Source organism: Erythrolamprus reginae, chromosome 3, assembly GCF_031021105.1.
Source record: "Erythrolamprus reginae isolate rEryReg1 chromosome 3, rEryReg1.hap1, whole genome shotgun sequence".
Classification (NCBI taxonomy): domain Eukaryota; kingdom Metazoa; phylum Chordata; class Lepidosauria; order Squamata; family Dipsadidae; genus Erythrolamprus; species Erythrolamprus reginae.
Window position 1 is genome coordinate 144,126,523 of NC_091952.1, and position 17,592 is coordinate 144,144,114.

Sequence of the window (17,592 nt, forward strand, 5' to 3'; positions counted from 1 at the left end):
AACTACAGTACCCACCTCCATTTGATCAGGCAGGCATTTTATTTCCCCAAAGTTTTTCTTTCTTGCTCCTCTTGGAAAACTTTTTCATGTGGGAGGAAAAGTGAGCTACACACACACACACATCGCTTGCAGAGGTTGGAAAAGGTTGGCAGAGTTGTGTGTGTGTAGCTCACTTTTCCTCCCGCATCAAAAGGTTTCCCAAAAAGGGAAAAAAGTAGGGAGGGGGACGGAGGGTTGCAGAGAAATAATGGCTCCCCTCCCCAAAACTTCAGGGAAATAAAACAGGACACAGCCCCAAGGGTTAGGAGAGATCCCAGGCTGGCCTACCAGGTAAAGGGAGAGTAACCTGTGGCTACGGCCACAGCTCCTCCTCCTGCACCACCCTGCCACTTCCCCTCGCTGGACAAAGTAAGCCATCTCGTTCTACCTGCTCGTGCCAGAGAAGCTCAATCGTCTGGAAAGGCAGCTCCTGGGCTAGAGGGCAGCATGCCAAGGCTGCTCATGAGGGGGGGGCATTGTCTTCCAGCATCACGCGTGGATCCTGGGCTTCCGAGGTGAGCATCTGAACTGTGGGTGGTGCCGGCAGGGACCCCGGGAAGAACACCCACCGCCAGGCAGGTGAGGCAAGGCGCGCAGCAGCAGCTTCGGAGAAGGGGCGGGTGCCCCCTCAACTCATCCAGCCATCTTTGGGATGGTGCAGTGGTCGGTGAAGGCGCTCCAGAATTCCCGAGCTGAGGCAGCTTTGTTCGGAGCACCTTTGCTGACCTCTGCGCCCTCCCAAAGATGCCCCCAAAGGCAGGAGATTGGGGTGGAGGCTGATGGAGCCGAGCCCCGTCTTGCCGGATGATCAAAGCCGCCCATGGACTCCTCTGGCGGCTGGATTCATTAAGGGGACGCCCGCCCGCTTCTCCAGAGCTGCTGCCACATGCCCCACTCATCCCCGAGGCCGAGCCGCCGGCCTACAGCCGACGACTGCCGGGCAGCCTAGGAGATAGCCCCCGTGGCAGCTGACCCTGCCCCACATCCGATGTATAAGACGCACCCGGTTTTTTGACGCACCTTTTTGAGGTAAAAAGGTGCATCTTATACACTGGAAAATACGGTATCTTGCTTTGCATGTAATGAGTCTCTCGTATATTAGTTTCATCTTTTAAGTTTCATTACCGAAATAAATGAACTTTCACATTATATTCTAATTTTTTGAGTTTCATCTGTACAGGCTTGTAACTAGGCTTATAGGTACTGAATAATTCAAATAATTTTTTAATTTGAAATAGGACAAGTTAGAAATACATACTTTCTATTACCCCATTTTACATCAAATTTGAGTTTTATGCCAAGTTAGATCGTGGCTCTACTTTTTTCTTACTACTATAAGTTTTTTTAGCTTTTCTAAGTTTTCTTTCTTGTTCAACTTGAACACAAGTAGAAATTATCCCATGAAGTAGTAATAATTAGACTAACCCTCGTTTAAGGGAGTCCAAAGAATATATTTACATGGTTTCTTAGAGAATGTGACTACAATAAATAAAAACTATTCTTTATTTTATGTTAATTGTTTCTGCAATTCTGCTATACTGTATTGTTTCTTTTTCTTCCCCAAGTTTCTGCTGAAATTTTGCGGAAAAATCTGGACCAGATGAACAAACAGATTTCAGATCTTCAGCATGATGTTAACAATTTTCCCAGTAAAACAGAAGAGAAGGACACATTTGTGGAGAAAATGACCATATCCTTCAAAAATGTACACTGAGAAATATTGAAAATAACCTATGAAAGAATCTTATTTATGATACTGAGGGATAAAATCACTGATTTCAGAATGAGGAGAACATTGAGGAGAGTGCTCAGCAGTGGGATGGCTGCAAACATTAGTTGTTAGAAAGACCAACTTCTCTAAAGCTATCAGTATAGGTACTTACAGATACAAGTATTACCAGACTTTGAATAATGAATTCCCATTCTTGTATTATACTGAGTCTTGTTTTGAGTAGTGTCCCATTCTAACAGTTGAAAGCACAAAATGTAAACTCCTTCCTGGTGTCTCTTGGGGTGATTTGCAGGCAGTAGAACCAGGTATGCAAAAATAAAGCTTATTAGCCATAGTCTATACACCTGGGGTTGCACTTGCGTAACCAATTCTTCCAAAATATTCCATAGCTGAACTCACAGAAATCGTGTTTCCTAGATACATCCATGTAGCATGAACATTTAGTTTATCATCCTGTGATTAATTGATACTTGGCAAAATGGCACAAATTATATCCTGAAACACTATAATTAAATCCTCACTTGAGATTTTGAGTAATTTTAACATAATATATAAATCACTTGATCTCTAGTTGCCATTTCTCTTTGGTTGTTTACAAAAATTTGGTTTTGGTAGTGGTCTTGGAGTAAAAAATCTTTACCTCCAGATTTAGTTATTTTAGTAATCATGGAACAAAATTATATTGTGATTGGAAATTATTCTTGTATAGAAGGTTAATATCTGTTTTTCATTTCAGCAGGGCATTGTTTTCTACCATTTTCACAACAGTGAAAGAACTTGCTCACTTTTTAATATTGCCTAATGAATTTAGGGGTAAAGGAACAAAACTGGCATGGCAACATTTTTTTTCATTACGCTAATATTGTTTTGTTTCTCCTATGTTCCTCCTATTTACCAGTAAGTCATTTTCAAAGAACAACTTCTACAAAATTTGCTGAAGGATGCTTATTACATTTCTAAGATGTATCTTTAGAAAGCCCTAGAAAGGGTTGGAACCATAGTTCCCTCTAAGCTGAGCAGGTGAGCAATCGCTCACTTAAAAATCATCATAATCCAAACCTGCCCAGAAGCCGAGAGGGAAATTTTATTATTATTTCTGTGTCGCCCAGTCCCGAAGGGACTGCCGCTCAGACACTATACTTTTCCGCCCACCCCAAAAAAAAATTTAGAGAGAACACTGGTTGGAACATCTTCTTGGCCTAGATAATTTTGCTATACTGTACTCCAATGTGAGTGATACATAGAGATAGATGAAATTGATAAATAACAATAGATTGCTTATCTGCTTACTTGTTTATTGTGTGTGGTTATTGGATTTTACACAATATGCCCATCCTTCTTTGCTGCAAGTGCTGCAGGATGGAGGGAGGATGGAATTTTTACCAGTAATTCAATTACTGAATGCTATATAGTACAATGGTTTGCACAGGCGTATACATAGATGATTATTTTTCTGAATGAACAAATGCTAAGAGGAGGATAACTAGAAGCATAGGTATAGTTATAACTAGTTATAGATAATTCTCCTAAGTCCTGTTCCCCCTCCCCCCCCCCCTAAGCATTTTCACTTTGGGATGTCCTTTCTTCCTGATGCAAATAGCAGTTAAGTTGGTGGACCTTTTGAAAATGGCTTTAGAACATGCTTTAGGAACACATCACCTTCATTTATATATTACAGGACTCTGAAAAAAAAAAAGTAGCCATTAAAACCAATAGAGAGGATTCTCTTTATTGTAATCTTGAACATATGGATTAAGAGTGTTATTATCATCAGAAATGTAGGGAGTCATGCCTGTAGAAATGAACTCCTTTTGATGTTTAAGAGAACTCAATGAACTGGAGAGCTCACATCTGATGCTATTCTAACATGATTATTGATAAGATAAGACAGCAAATACCCAGATAATAATTGTGCAATAAAAAGGTGCTTATTTGTGTATTGAATAATTTTATTTTACTCTTTAAAAATTACAAATAAATTCATATAAATTATGAATTAATAACCTACAGTATATTTAAAATATATTTAATAATAAATTAACACTTTATTCATACTATCATTTCAATAAATTAAAATTTTAAAATTGATATGATTGCTTAAAGACCCCCAAAGTAAAGCAGCTGTAGCTGAGTCCTCCCTTTGTGCCCTATGAAGAGTTGCAGTCAGGGAAGTAAATTATTTGCAATCAGCGATTATCTTTCCAGTGGCTAGAAGTCAAAGAAATTGAAAAATGAGGTGAATCACAATGATCTAATCAGAATTTATTTTGCAAGAAAAAGCTTTGTTACATTAGTACAATATTTAATTCCTCAATGTTTAATTCCTCATATGGTGTTTTCAAACTGCTTTTTGCATAAAAGGATGGCATAAGAATCTGAAATTAAAAATAAAAAAGCCTCCCCAGCCAGATGGCAGTCCAATCTCCTCTTGAAAATGTCCAGAGTTGGGGTGTTCACAATCTCCGCCGGCAGGCCATTCCACTGGTTGATCGCTTTGAACATCAAGAAGTTCTTCCCCATTTCCAAGTTGAATCTCTCCTTGGTCAGCTTCCAAACATTGTTCCTCATCTGGTCCTCTGGTGCCCTGGAAAATAGTGTAACCCCCTCTCTGTGCAACCCCTCAAGTACCTGTATACTGCTATACACCTCTGGCGTATAGCAGTACAGTGTTCCCTCAATTTTCGTGGGGGATGCGTTCCGAGACCGCCCATGAAAGTCGAATTTCCTCTAAGTAGAGATGCGGAAGTAAATATACCATTTTTGGCTATGAACAGTATCACAAGCCATCCCTTAACTCTTTAAACCCCTAAATTACCATTTCCCATTCTCTTAACAACCATTTACTCACCATTATTACTGGTACTCACCATTGAATAAGACACTTAGTGATCCTGATATTTATAAACATAATTATTTATTAACCATTATTATTATTTTGTTATTTATTTGCAAAAATTATTAGTTTGGCGATGATGTATGACATCATCAGGCGAGAAAAACCATGGTATAGAAAAAAACGTGAAGTATTTTTTAATTAATATTTTTTGAAAAACCGTGGTATAGGCTATTTGCGAAGTTCGGACCTGCGAAAATCGAGGGAACACTATACAGTTATACGGTATACTGCTATACACTTCTGTGGCAACCCCTCAACTACCTGTATACTTCAAAGCAATTGACTTATTCTCAGAAAGTATGTTTACAATTTGTTAGAAGTCTTTAACTCTAGTCTTACAGCTTTGTTAAGGGAGCCCAAGAACAGTATGAGAAGCTACGAATGATGCATGCAAATATGGAAAACCTTTATAAGGAATTAGGACAATACTTCCTCTTTGATACCAATAAGATATCGATTGAAGAGTTCTTCACAAATCTACGCAATTTCAAAAATATGTTTCTGGTGAGCATCCATATATTTTAATTACAATAAGCAATTTCATATTACATATTTAATTACAATATCAATTACTATTTGAACTGTGCTTTTTACATCAAACAAAGCAACAGGTAAAATATTTTGAAACACACTCAAGTTGTATGGCATAATGTGGCAGCTATTTTCTGTTGCATATGCTGCATATTTTGCTCCTATAGCGTTTTTATATGGTCTTGGAATTTTTATCTTTTACACCTGAATTATCTATTTGCTTGCTTGATTAATTATTATATCATCATATTTTCCAAGGATTCATAGGATTATAGTTGTCAACATTATCTATAATTCATAAACTGGTTGATATTGATAGGCACGGTGGTTCAATGTATTTGCTGGACTGTACTTCTGCAGAAACAAATACAGGTATTGCTAAATGTGTTCAAGTTCCATAAAAGTATGTCAATATCAATTATATCAATTTTATTTGAGTAAAATAAAAATAAGTTTAGATAAATATTCTGAGCTATATCGTCCAGCATTTAATTTGGTTTTCAGGGATACGTTACCTTGTATATTTTGTGGTTCCATTGATTTTTATGGATAAAAGTAGTAAATAAATCTATCCTTCATAAACCCATCACTGTTTTACATTGTTTTGAATGGTAGCCAGCAGTGCACTCTTTTATTCTGCTAAATGAAAATTATGATCTGCATATCATAACAACACAGCAAATTCTTTCTTATGATTCTCCATTTGCGTATCTTATCACTGTCTTATTTTTAGCAAGCTGTGAAGGAGAATCAGAAAAGGCGTGAGATGGAGGAGAAGATGCGTCGAGCTAAACTAGCAAAAGAAAAAGCAGAGAAAGAACGTCAAGAAAAGCAAAAGAAGAGAGAACAACTGATTGATATGAATGCAGGTACTGTACCATGAATATTGCAGCTTGTTTAAATTTCTTACCTCAGTGGAAAACTGAGACTTCTCTTACTTGGTAATATCATATGGGCACTACTTGATTGTCGCACAGGGTCCTTTCAATCTTCACTATGGTCCAAATAAAGTCTATAGGGATTTCCCATCTGGTCTACAAATTCTTTTTAAAGTCTTCCAGTCCTTGTCCACTTGCCATTTACTCCCTGTTCAAATTTTTCCCAACAGAAAAGTGATCATTTCTGGTCACCAGCTAGAGTACCTGACCATGAGAACTAATAACTATACTTAATAGATTTAAAATAGACTGCATTGGCCTCATTAGAGAACATTTACTTTAGGGATCATCTGTCCACATGGTATTTGCCTGTCCAATTTGAATAGAATAGAATAGAATTTTATTGGCCAAGTGTGATTGGACACACAAGGAATTTGTCTTGGTGCATATGCTCTCAGCATACATAAAATAAAATATACATTTGTCAAGAATCATGTGGTACAACACTTCATGATTGTCATAGGGGTCAAATAAGCAATGAAGAAGCAATATTAATAAAAATCTTAGGATATAAGCAACAAGTTACAGTCACACAGTCAACATGGGAGGAAATGGGTGATAGGAATGATGAGAAAAACTAGTAGAATAAAGTGCAGATTTAGTAGAAAGTCTGATAGTGTTGAGGGAATTATTTATTTAGTAGAGTGATGGCGTTCGGAAAAAAACTGTTCTTGTGTCTAGTTGTCTTGGTGTGCAGTACTCTGTAGCGACGTTTTGAGGGTAGGAGTTGAAACAATTTGTGTCCAGGATGTGAAGGGTCAGTAAATATTTTACCCGCCCTCTTTTTGACTCGTGCAGTATACAGGTCCTGAATGGAAGGCAGGTTGGCAGCAATTGTTTTTTCTGCAGTTCTGATTCTCCTCTGAAGTCTGTGTCGGTCCTGTTGGGTTGCAGCACCAAACCAGACAGTTATAGAGGTGCAGATGACAGACTCAATGATTCCTCTGTAGAACTGTATCAGCAGCTCTTGCAAGGTTGGCATGCTCTTGGTTCCTTCAGCTAAATAATGTCCTCTATTAGGAAGCGTGCTCTCTCTATTAATGCCTTCCCTCTGCAATGAGGTTCCTCTGTCCCATATCTACATTCTGATATTGTTAAGAATAGCCTTGGTGACCTGGGTCTTCATCCACGTCTTTGGTGAGAGAGAATGATACTCTTTGTTTTTTTCCATCTGGTCTGAATCAACTTCTTTGAGTCTTGTGGGGTGCTCCAAATTGCTGAGAATCAGGCAGTATTCAAGTTTAATACATTATTATTAAAGATTCTCCTTGATTAATAACTGTAACTGAGCCTGCAATTTGGTTGTCCATTATAAGAGTTGTAAGTAGGTTACCATGTGACTAAGCCCAATTTTGGTGGTTAAGCAAATGCTGCAGTTGTTAAATGAACCCACTTTTGTCATTGGGTGCTTTTTGCCAGAAACTGGAAGTAAAAGAAGATTTCTGTAAAAAAAATGTCATAAAACACAGTCACATGACTGTAGGATGCTGCAAACAGCCATAAATAAGAACCAGTTGCTGAGCACTCAAAATACAGTCACCTTGGGGGAAGGAGGGACGTCAGAACATCGAAGTCCCTTTTTTGGAATCTCATAATTTCAAATAATACATTTCAAATTTCAAACAGTTTGTCATAAGTTGAGCTCTACTGGTATTTTTAAAGTCGACTTTTGCTGGGAGACATTAATTAGAAAAAAAGGATGCATGAATATGGCATATGTGGACAAAATTGTGTACCATATGGTTTCAGAGCAGAGAGTTCTGGAGAACTGGTAGCAGAAATTTTGAGTAGTTCAGAGAAATGGCAAATACCACCTCTGACTGGCCCCAAAATGGGATGGGAATGGAGGTTTTGCAATATCCTTCCCCTGGAGTGGTGTGGGAATGGAGATTTTGCAGTGTTCCCCTGCCATGCCCACCAAACCATGCCCACCATGGCACACTCACAGAACTGATAGTAAAAAAAATTAGATTTCACCACAGTTTCAGAGCCCAAAATTGTAGTCACTGCTCCAGAAAGCGCACAAAAGGGATATGGGGACAGTAGCAGTTTCTATATTATTTGTCACCTGGCATTTGGTATTCAGAGATGGAATAAATCTGTACATATACATGAATACATATATTCATCTCTCAGATAGCCATAAGTCTGTATATTTTTATCTCGCTTTCAAATTCCATAATCTCAACAGTATGCAACATTTAAAGATACTTCCAGGTGGACAAATATTTTTCATTAAAATATTTTTGTGGTAACTATACTATATGCAGACATTCACTAATTCACTAATTCATGTTTGAAAATCCCAAAAGATACAAGTTTTAAAGATAGAAAATGCATAGCAAAACCTCTTGAAGCATACTTAATGCATCTATATATTATACTTTTATATATAATTTTCTACTGCTATATAATAGAAATTTAAGGCAGAAATTTAAGGCAGAAATTAGTATTAGTAATGGAATTGTTTTGAAATTGCCCTTGTTCATTTTTTAGAGTGTGGCTGTTAGTACATTGTATGACTACTTCGGGTAGTATAAAATGCAAGTACACGGCAGAATGGTTGTCTAATTGATTTTAAAAAACAGATTAATCAGATTTCTTAGGATCTTATTTTCATATTGCAATGAACATTCCCTTGCTCTTATTTTTGGAAGTCATTAATGACTATGTTCTATGGATCCATTGGCTTATATTAACATTTCCAGTTGATATTTTTAATTCCAATCCTTGACTTTATAGCCACAACTGAGCTCCAAATTTTAGTTCTAGGTTGACATGACTGCTTTTCTCAATGACTGAAATTCTGACACTCCTAGGTTGTTATTATGCAAGTCATTAAGTGGAATACTGGGTGCTTTGGGGTGGGGCAGTAAAGGCCCAGGCCATTAGCAACCTTAACCAGTTGCTACATCAGCCCTGATGCCACTGATGCCATTCACAAATGTCACATCACACCATTCATCCAGCACTCTTGAAGATCCGCTGCACACTTCTTGCCTTCAGGCATTTATTTCCTGCTGTCGAGGGGTTCTTGCGGGCAACAAGAGGCAGCTGTTGGTTCCACACAGGCCTTGTTTCCCAGATTCTGATTGTGTGATTCCAACTTCTTTGGAATTCTTTTATGGAAGTTCTGGCTTCCTAAGTTGTGCAAGACTTTCGAAAATTCCAGAAACCGCAACTTTGGATGGCTTTGGAGACTTCATGAGAATTCACACAAAATCTCTGAAAGCTTCCTAAGGCTCCGGAAGCCCAACACGACTTCGGAAGGCCTAAACATGTGTCTTTTGAAAGCTCTGTGTAAACTCCAAAACCTCCTGAAGTTGTGTGAAAATTCAGAAAGCTCTGAAATCCTGGCAGAAATTCAGAGGCTCTGGAACCCTGGCAGGACTCTGAAAAGCTTCAGAGGCTACACAAGAGTTCGCATGCAACCACCAAAGGCTTCCTAAACCATGTTGAAAGTTGCACTGGGATTCTAAATTTTTCAGAGACTGCATGCAAACTGTGAAATTTCTAAAGGCTTCAGAAGCACAAACAGTTTCTGGGAGAGAAGGCCTAGTATGAGCAGGAGCTGCTTCTGATGAATTGCACAAGATGGCATCTGTGGATGGCAGTGTCAGCACTAAGAGTGAAGCAGGGGCTTGTGGCAATGAGAGTTGGCTGAGATTGCTGGAGGCCCTAGGCATGATGCTTCTGCTGAGTGCTGGTCTGCAGAGCAGCCTAGATTGGGGTGGGGAAGAGAGATAGGCAGGCTAGGGAAGTTGCAGCACAACACAGCTCAACAGTCATAAGAGTGTACGTGGTCATAAGTGCCCAAATTTTGATCATGTGACCACTGGATGTTTCAATGGCCGTCAGGAGAGTGGCTGTAATTCCTTTGGTTCAGCATTGTCTTAATTTCAACATTGTTGAAGGAATGATCATAATTCAAGGACTACCTATAGTCAACTGCACCACATATTAGTGCAGGTTTTTGGGATTCTGGTTTTCAGGTTAAATCACCCTTTTCAAAAGGCAAATCTTCTGAACCAATACAAGTAAGTACAGGCTATGAGCATTCCCTTGTGAACATTCAAAGTTATGCAATGAGTGTCCCCAACATTTACGACCAAGTTCCGAAACTATGAATGCTGCAGTACCACAGCAGTTGTTCACACTTATGAACGACTGCAGAGGCTCTGCAGCATTCATCCTGCCTATTCACTCCCTCCCTTCCCCTGCACCAGGTCTCCATAGGCACTACGCCTGTGGATATTCACTTTTTGAAGATCTAGAGAGCTTTCTTGGCCTTTGATGTGTAAACAGAAAATGGAGGCCTAAACTACCGCAAGACCATGCTAGAACAGTAGCACGAGAACTCCTGCTCTTGCTCTCAGTTGATCTCACAGTACTTTAGGCCTGCAAACCAGGGATGGGTTCTAACTTACCTCGCTGCTGATTTGCTTCCTCCAGCGACACGTGGGTGCCTGAGTATTGCACATGTGCATGCACAGTGCTGAAAACCCAGCTTCTGCGCATATGCAGAAGCAAAAAACAAAATTGTGCCTCCTACGGCACCGCCAAGAAAGCTGGTTCAGGGGTGTGGCCAGCTGGCCATAGTTGCCAGTTCAACGAGCAGAGGAAAATTCCCATTACCGGTTCTATAAAACCAGTCCAAAACAGCAGGAATCCACCTCTCCTGCAAATGGAGGCCTGGGTGAGAGCTGCAGCAAAAAGATTTGCAAATGGCAGGAAGGCCCAAAACATTGAAGCTTTCCCTCTGTTTACAAAGCCTTTTGCCATCTTTGCAAAAAGTCTTTGCTGCTGAGAATAGAGCCCTTGGAAGAAACGCACATTGTTCCAGAGCTCCGCTTTTGCCAGGAAAGGCCTGTTTTCAAGGCCTCTGCTGAACAAAAGCTCAATTTTCCAGCATTCCATTTCCATACAAAGTTTGCAGTGTCCATCAGGGCAACAAGTATTTGAGCAGTGGGAAATGAAGCAATGAACTCCATTTCCAATCCTCCCAGGGCCATTCAAATACTTATCACCCTGATGGAAACCGCAAACATAGTCTGCATGAAAAGGGGGTGTTTTTGCTCTGTTTTCAAGTGCCCCATTTCCATGAAGACGAAATTTTCTCTGTCTGTCAGGGCAGCAAGTGTTTGAGCAGCTCCAGGGTGTATGTGTTGGAAAAGGAGCAGATTGCTTGGAAATTAGCATTCTGCTCCATTTCCAACTGCCCCCCCCCCTTCCAGGATTGCTCAAACATTTTTTGCTCAGATGAACATTGAAAGCTCCTGGAGTTCATGGTCGTGCACAAGTTCAGGCACCTATCTGCTTTTGCAGCAAATGGGTGCCTGATGTCCCAATGGATCAGGGCATGCAGAAGGTTCCAGTCTCTGCCGGAAAAGTGGTTGCACGCTAATGAGGGGCTTTGAGCAATGCAAATTTGCTGCCCCAAAGCCTGGAATGGGCAGGCTCTATTACGTTCATAACTCGAGGACTACCTGTATTCCATTTTATGCTATTTTTTGTATTTTTTGCTGCTGAATACATTCCTTTACTTAGAATTAATGGGCTTGGGTTGATAAAAATCTGTCAATTTTGCTGCAAAAATCTGACAGGTGAAAGAAAAGTCTGTTCTATTTTTACTATTACTCATTATTGACATCTAACACTTCTTTTTCCTTGTCTCCCATCTTTTGAAACAATCCTGCCTTTTCACTCGTTTCCCCCTAATCGTCCCCTCCTCTGCCCTAATAATTAATTCTGCATACATAAGCAATCCCTCTGTCAAGATCTTCCTTCATGCATCTGATGAAACGGCCTAGAAGCCCAAAAAGCTTGTGACAATACATTTATTAGTGTTTCAGATGCCATATGATTCTTGGTTGTTGTTTTACTGCAACAAAAAACCTGGCTACCCCTTTCTTGGAACATATTGATTTAATTACCATCTCTTTCTATTTCCTGACTCCCACAATTTCCTGCCAGTTGTGTCTCCTTTTGAGTTGCTGGAAGTTATGCTAAATGACATGCCATTTGGTTTTCTTCACATTCTTTTCTCCTTCCCCCACAACCTTGTCTTGAGTTACTGTGGTGAAACACTGCAAAGTTTAACATTTATGCATAGTATCTGCACTTGGCAGAGTGAAGGAAAGACTCCATGGGTTTCATGGAAACATTCCCATTCTAGTACAATTATTTCTAACTTCTTGTAGTGACACGTCTTTATTTCTCTGGGGAGGGGCTCTTCCTCTGCTTCTGCTCCTCCTTTCGTTTAACATTAGGGACAGAGCTTTAAAATCCTTGCCCTGTGTTATAATAATCATTTTCTGGGTTTGTTTTTACTCTTATCCATAAGACCAAATTCATTCTTTAATGTCTCTTTTATCAGAAAACATTCCTGTCTGAAATTCTGCACATTTTCTTAGCACTACTATTCTTTTTTTTTCTTTTTGTAATTTTTGAGAAACCCAAAACATAATGCAGGTTATAGATATTCAAGATGGAAGAGTGAAAAATATGGGAATATTTAAATTTTGCTTTTGATAACTGACTTTTCCTCAAATGTGTCAGCAAACAGATGGTATGACTATTTAGCTGTCTCTGTCACTTGTGTTTTTTTCCATCATCTATCATGTGGCTCTTTTTGATTGCCAGATGGTTGGAAACAATTTTGTATCCATTTCTTTCAGGAGAATACCTAAGCTGTATTCCCTTAACAATATATTTCTAAAGGCAATGTCATCTTGTCACTTTTATTTAAAAGACTGTAATTGAAATTACAAAACAGAAGCTTGATCCATCATTCCTTGTACAATTACATCATTTATGTGATATTCAACATGAGTTTACATCAGCAAAAATACTGAGTGAGCATGCACACAGGTAAATGTAAGGCTAAACAAAGCTTTCAAAATATCTACTCTACATACAGTACTTCCTTTGCTTAAATAATGGGAAATGAGCAGCTGCATTGTGTATGCCTTTTAATTCCAGTGCTGTAAAACTGTACTTCATAATCAGTGTTGGAACCATTTGTAAATTGCGGCCTATCTCTTTTTACTAGCCATGCCATAGACTTTCTGATAGAATTGGAAAAAACGGAGGCTTCTGTGGCAATTTCTCTCCATTTTTGTTTTCTGTTCTTGAAAGACATTAATGAAGGCTTCCAGAATGTATTGGTAACATGTAGCCATTTATTTTGACCAGCAGGTGGCAGTACAAACAATGGATTTAGTCTAAAACAGAAGCATATGTTCTAATGTGATTTTATAGGTTTGTGTTTTGTCAGGAGCTGTTACTATGGAAACCAGATTTTGCAAGCTCCTCATGAAGTTGCAGTTAACACATTCAGTGCCAGGTTGAAAGTTGGGGGAGGCAAACATTCAAATGGAATAGAAAATATTGCAGTCTTCAGGGGCTTTTCTTTTAAATGTATACTTGTAGAGTCTGTGTTAAAGAGCTTGTGTAATTTTATTTATTTTCAAATATTTTACACACACACACAGACATACCACACACACACACCACACACACACAAACACACCAATAGTTCTTATCACATGTACTTCTCTGCCCTCTAAGACAGTGCTGGATTGCTCCTGTTGAAAGATGTGCCAAGTTATGGTTTAAACCCATTTGTTCCCTTTCTTATGCCTACATTTAAGTAAATACTTGGTTGTATTGTATGTTTGTCACCAGCGGTGGGCTACGAGCTGGAACGCTAAATTGTGCTCGCCGCCGTGGCTCATAAGTTCTTGCGGGACCAGCGCGATTTTGCTGCTGCACCTATGGAAGAAGCAAAATCGCACACGGAACCGCATGTGCGCCCATGTTTCGGCGAGGTTCTTCATTCTGAAACACGGGCGAACTTGTGGCTCCGTGCGCAATTTTGCTTCCTCCACAGGTGCAGCAGCAAATTTGCGCTGGGCCTGCAAGAACTTATGAGCCGCCACGGCTTGCACAATTTAGCGTTCTGGCTCGTAGCCCACCGCTGGTTGTCACCAAAGCTCAGCTTCTTGTCTAGCAGAAGGCCACATTGGCAAAACATAGTCTTCATCACATGAGCCATGTAGGTGCTCATCCTCTTCCTGTTTTTGAGATGAGAAATATGCTTGTTGCTAAGGAAACATTAACTGGCCTGTTTCAGCCAGTCTTCTTAATAGTCTGACTGTTTTATACAGTGAAAAGTAAATCAGTGGAAAATGCATAGCTCTAAACCCCTCAGGATACTAATGATTTCAAGGCATCAGAGTAATACCATAATTGTACTATTAAAGCAGAAAATCTGTGACATATAAAGTAAGAGGTGAAATGTTATTAGAAATTTCTCTTTATTTTATATCCAAATTGGCAATTGTGTGTTTCGAAAACAGCTATATTAATCAAAAGGAAAATGTCTCAGAAACCTCTAGGGAATTTTTTTAAAAAAAATAATCTTTAAACCCTCCATTATGCAATCTTATTAAAAAACGTTTCTCCCGATTTAAGACAAAGGAAGATATCTTGAGAAGCACTTTTGTGTATTCTACTCTTTACATAGTAAATTTTCACACATACAGTACACATTCCGAAACACCCAGTCTTGAGTCTATAATGCTACTTCTTAGATGGAAGTGCCAATGAGAATAACACGAAATCTCTATTTTGTGTTCTTGCAGAAGGAGATGAGACAGGAGTTATGGACAGCCTATTAGAAGCCTTACAATCAGGCGCAGCCTTCCGTAGAAAAAGAGGACCACGCCAAGGTATGGTTTTGCCTAAATGTCTTCAAAGGAAGTGTGAAATAATCTTTTTTTAGCACCATTGTGAACTAACTCTAGGTCTTGGTATGTGGAAGACAGAATAGAATAGAAAAAAATTCTACTTGTCTTTTGAAGATAACAAAACGTTGATGTCTCTGCCATCTAGTTCATACATAATATAATGTAGAATATAGTATTGGATCAATTAGTCAAATCTTGCTTATCCATAAAATTCAGTGTCAATCGTTGGCTCAAAATAGCAGTTATAGGGATAAAATGGAGAGAGCCCATGTGTCAACTCTTTCAACCATGTTTTATATTTGGTCTGCTAGAGTCTGCATTCTGCTGCTTGTGCAAGTTTGGAGTGGTATATAAACTCCAATCAAGGTAAATGAGGAAAACTCTTGTGGAGCATAAGGGGGGTTACTATTGATGAATTAGTGATTAGTATTTTCTTTGTCCCCATTTTCTAAAGACTCTGCACTTCCGGTTACAATTGTCTGCTGTGATTCACTACAGTGGAGTTTTCATTATAGTTGCCCCAACTCTGTAGAGTTCTTCGGTCTATCTATGAGCAAGTAAATTGAGAGAAAGTGGCTATTATATTATCTTCAGTGTACACTTTTTTGTTTTTTAATATTTTAGCTTTTGTTTGTTTCTGTGTCATTCCAGGAAACAAAAATGTTGGCTATGCAGTCACATCATTACTTGCTTCAGAGTTGATCAAGGAAGATGCTCTTGGTGCAAAAAAACCACGCAGAGGACTTAAAAAGGATGATGATGTAGAGGTCACTGAAGAAACTCTTGATGAAACTACTATGGGGGCAAGCAGTCGTCAAAACTAGAGCTGGGTGACCCTTAGGACCAGTGCCTTTGGCATGAAACCTGTTTTGCAAAGGAGTTGAAACAACACTAAGTCACTTTGCAGTTTTCCCTTTCATACTTATATACATGGGATGAAGAGGCAAATAATTTAATCACTTCAGTCTGTGTCATTCTAGGGCTGTTTTTTAAGATCTTTAAATTTGTGATCATATCCTTTGAATATGAAATTTGCTTTCTGCCTTATTGTCTCAGTAACAGAAATGCAAAGGTGACTTAGCTGACTTAGTAACATTCTTGGAACAAAGGTGGGAGTTTATGCTGTAGTTACCTACTTCCCTGCAGACAGGATTGTGAACACATTCCCAACAAGAAATATCTTAAAAGAGAGGCTAAAGATCAGAACCTAATCTGCCCACTGTATTGATATTGCCAAAGCAGGAATGCAGCAAGCTGCCTTAATTATGACTTTTAAATGTTTTGATTGGCCATCTGCATCTCAACATAATCTGCATCAAAAGCCATCTTTTAATTAATGTTAATAGAATGAGCTAATCCCTTCAAATACAGGAGGGAGGATTGTTGGATATCTTAGCTAGATTTGTCTTTTCCCCTTGCACTGTGCATCTTCTTTTCTCACTTGCCTATCTTATGCTGGGAAAGAAAATGACTCAGAGATCATTTTATCACTGTGGTTACAGGGTTTTTGTGCAAGCATTGTGAAGATTTTTTTCTTTGCATTGAAATACTTTTACTGTTCTGCTCAGCTGTTCTTCCCCTTTTTAACACAAACTCTGACTAGTGAAATGGTAATATCAATGACCTATCAGAAAGAAAGTATGGATAGTTTGCTGTTGCTGCATCTATCCCTGCATGCTTTTGAAGTAAGATTAATAAAATGATTAACTCAGTCTCAGAAAGGGATTTTAAGCCCTCTTTAGTTTGAGTGAAAATGCTCACTGTAACTGCAAAGGAATGAAGCTGAGATTGTGTTTCTTCACTGAGTACTCTTCATGGAAAACTGATTAGTAAAATTATGCATACATTTAATATTTTGTGGAAAAGTCCTTTCCGCAATGTCCTATAGCACATGGTTCCAAATATGCCATATAAATTTCACATAAATTAAAGCTTGCTTGGTTGCTTGCTTTAATGGATATGTAAATTAATGTATGTTAATTGCTATACAATGGTGGAGGTGGACTGGAGCCCCGCCCCCATCCCATAAGGCCACTTTGACAGTAGAACTATTTTTTTATGGAATTTGTTTAACAAGGAACTTCAGTGAAGAAAAAAGAAAAAGAACAAATATATTCATTCTATTAAAATTGTTTGTGTATTCTCTCGTATTTCAGGGCAACCAGCCACTATCTGCCTGTAGACTTTCTCCCATAACATATAGCTAGCTTATATGCACGGCAGAAAGAGAAATTTGTAACATTGGCTGATTATCAGCATTCATGTTGGAATGAATATGATGGGTCTCAGATATATGAGCATGTTACAAACATCTGAAAACTTCCAGGACAAATCATTGGATGTGCGCAGCTTTTTTATGTAATTGATGCCATTCACTAGATAAAGAAAAATAAGAAATATATTTCCATACAAGTTTTCTGGGATTGCCAATAGTCTCATGAATACTTTCTCTACTCATTTTTACTCCCCCCTTCCACAGATATAATACATAATCTCTCATATTTTTTAGTAAATTTGAAATACAAATTGTTCGCAAATGCTCCTCTTCCAGATGGGGGGGGGGGGGGGAAGCAGTGGGGTAGCAAAAATGGAGCTCCACCCCAGAGCTAAGCAGACACCACGAGTAAGAGTTGGCAATGGTTAGCCAGTTCCAGACCATGATATAGTCCCATTGGAACAAGGCCCTCCAGCTCTTTTCCACCAGCG

General features: G+C 38.9%; 1 protein-coding gene across 3 annotated transcripts in view; it reads left to right on the forward strand.

Annotated features, from left to right (window-relative positions):
* The window catches only part of DIAPH1 (diaphanous related formin 1), a 241,251-nt gene extending 224,236 nt beyond the window's left edge, over positions 1–17,015 (forward strand). For all 3 annotated transcript variants that reach the window (XM_070746897.1, XM_070746898.1, XM_070746899.1), the window contains 5 exons: positions 1,605–1,728; positions 5,006–5,171; positions 5,932–6,067; positions 14,782–14,868; positions 15,538–17,015. In XM_070746897.1, coding sequence (XP_070602998.1) covers positions 1,605–1,728; positions 5,006–5,171; positions 5,932–6,067; positions 14,782–14,868; positions 15,538–15,710 — 686 coding nt within the window. In that variant the 3' untranslated portion in view covers positions 15,711–17,015. The remainder of the gene's footprint in view (positions 1–1,604; positions 1,729–5,005; positions 5,172–5,931; positions 6,068–14,781; positions 14,869–15,537) is intronic.
* The last annotated feature ends 577 nt before the right edge of the window (positions 17,016–17,592 follow it).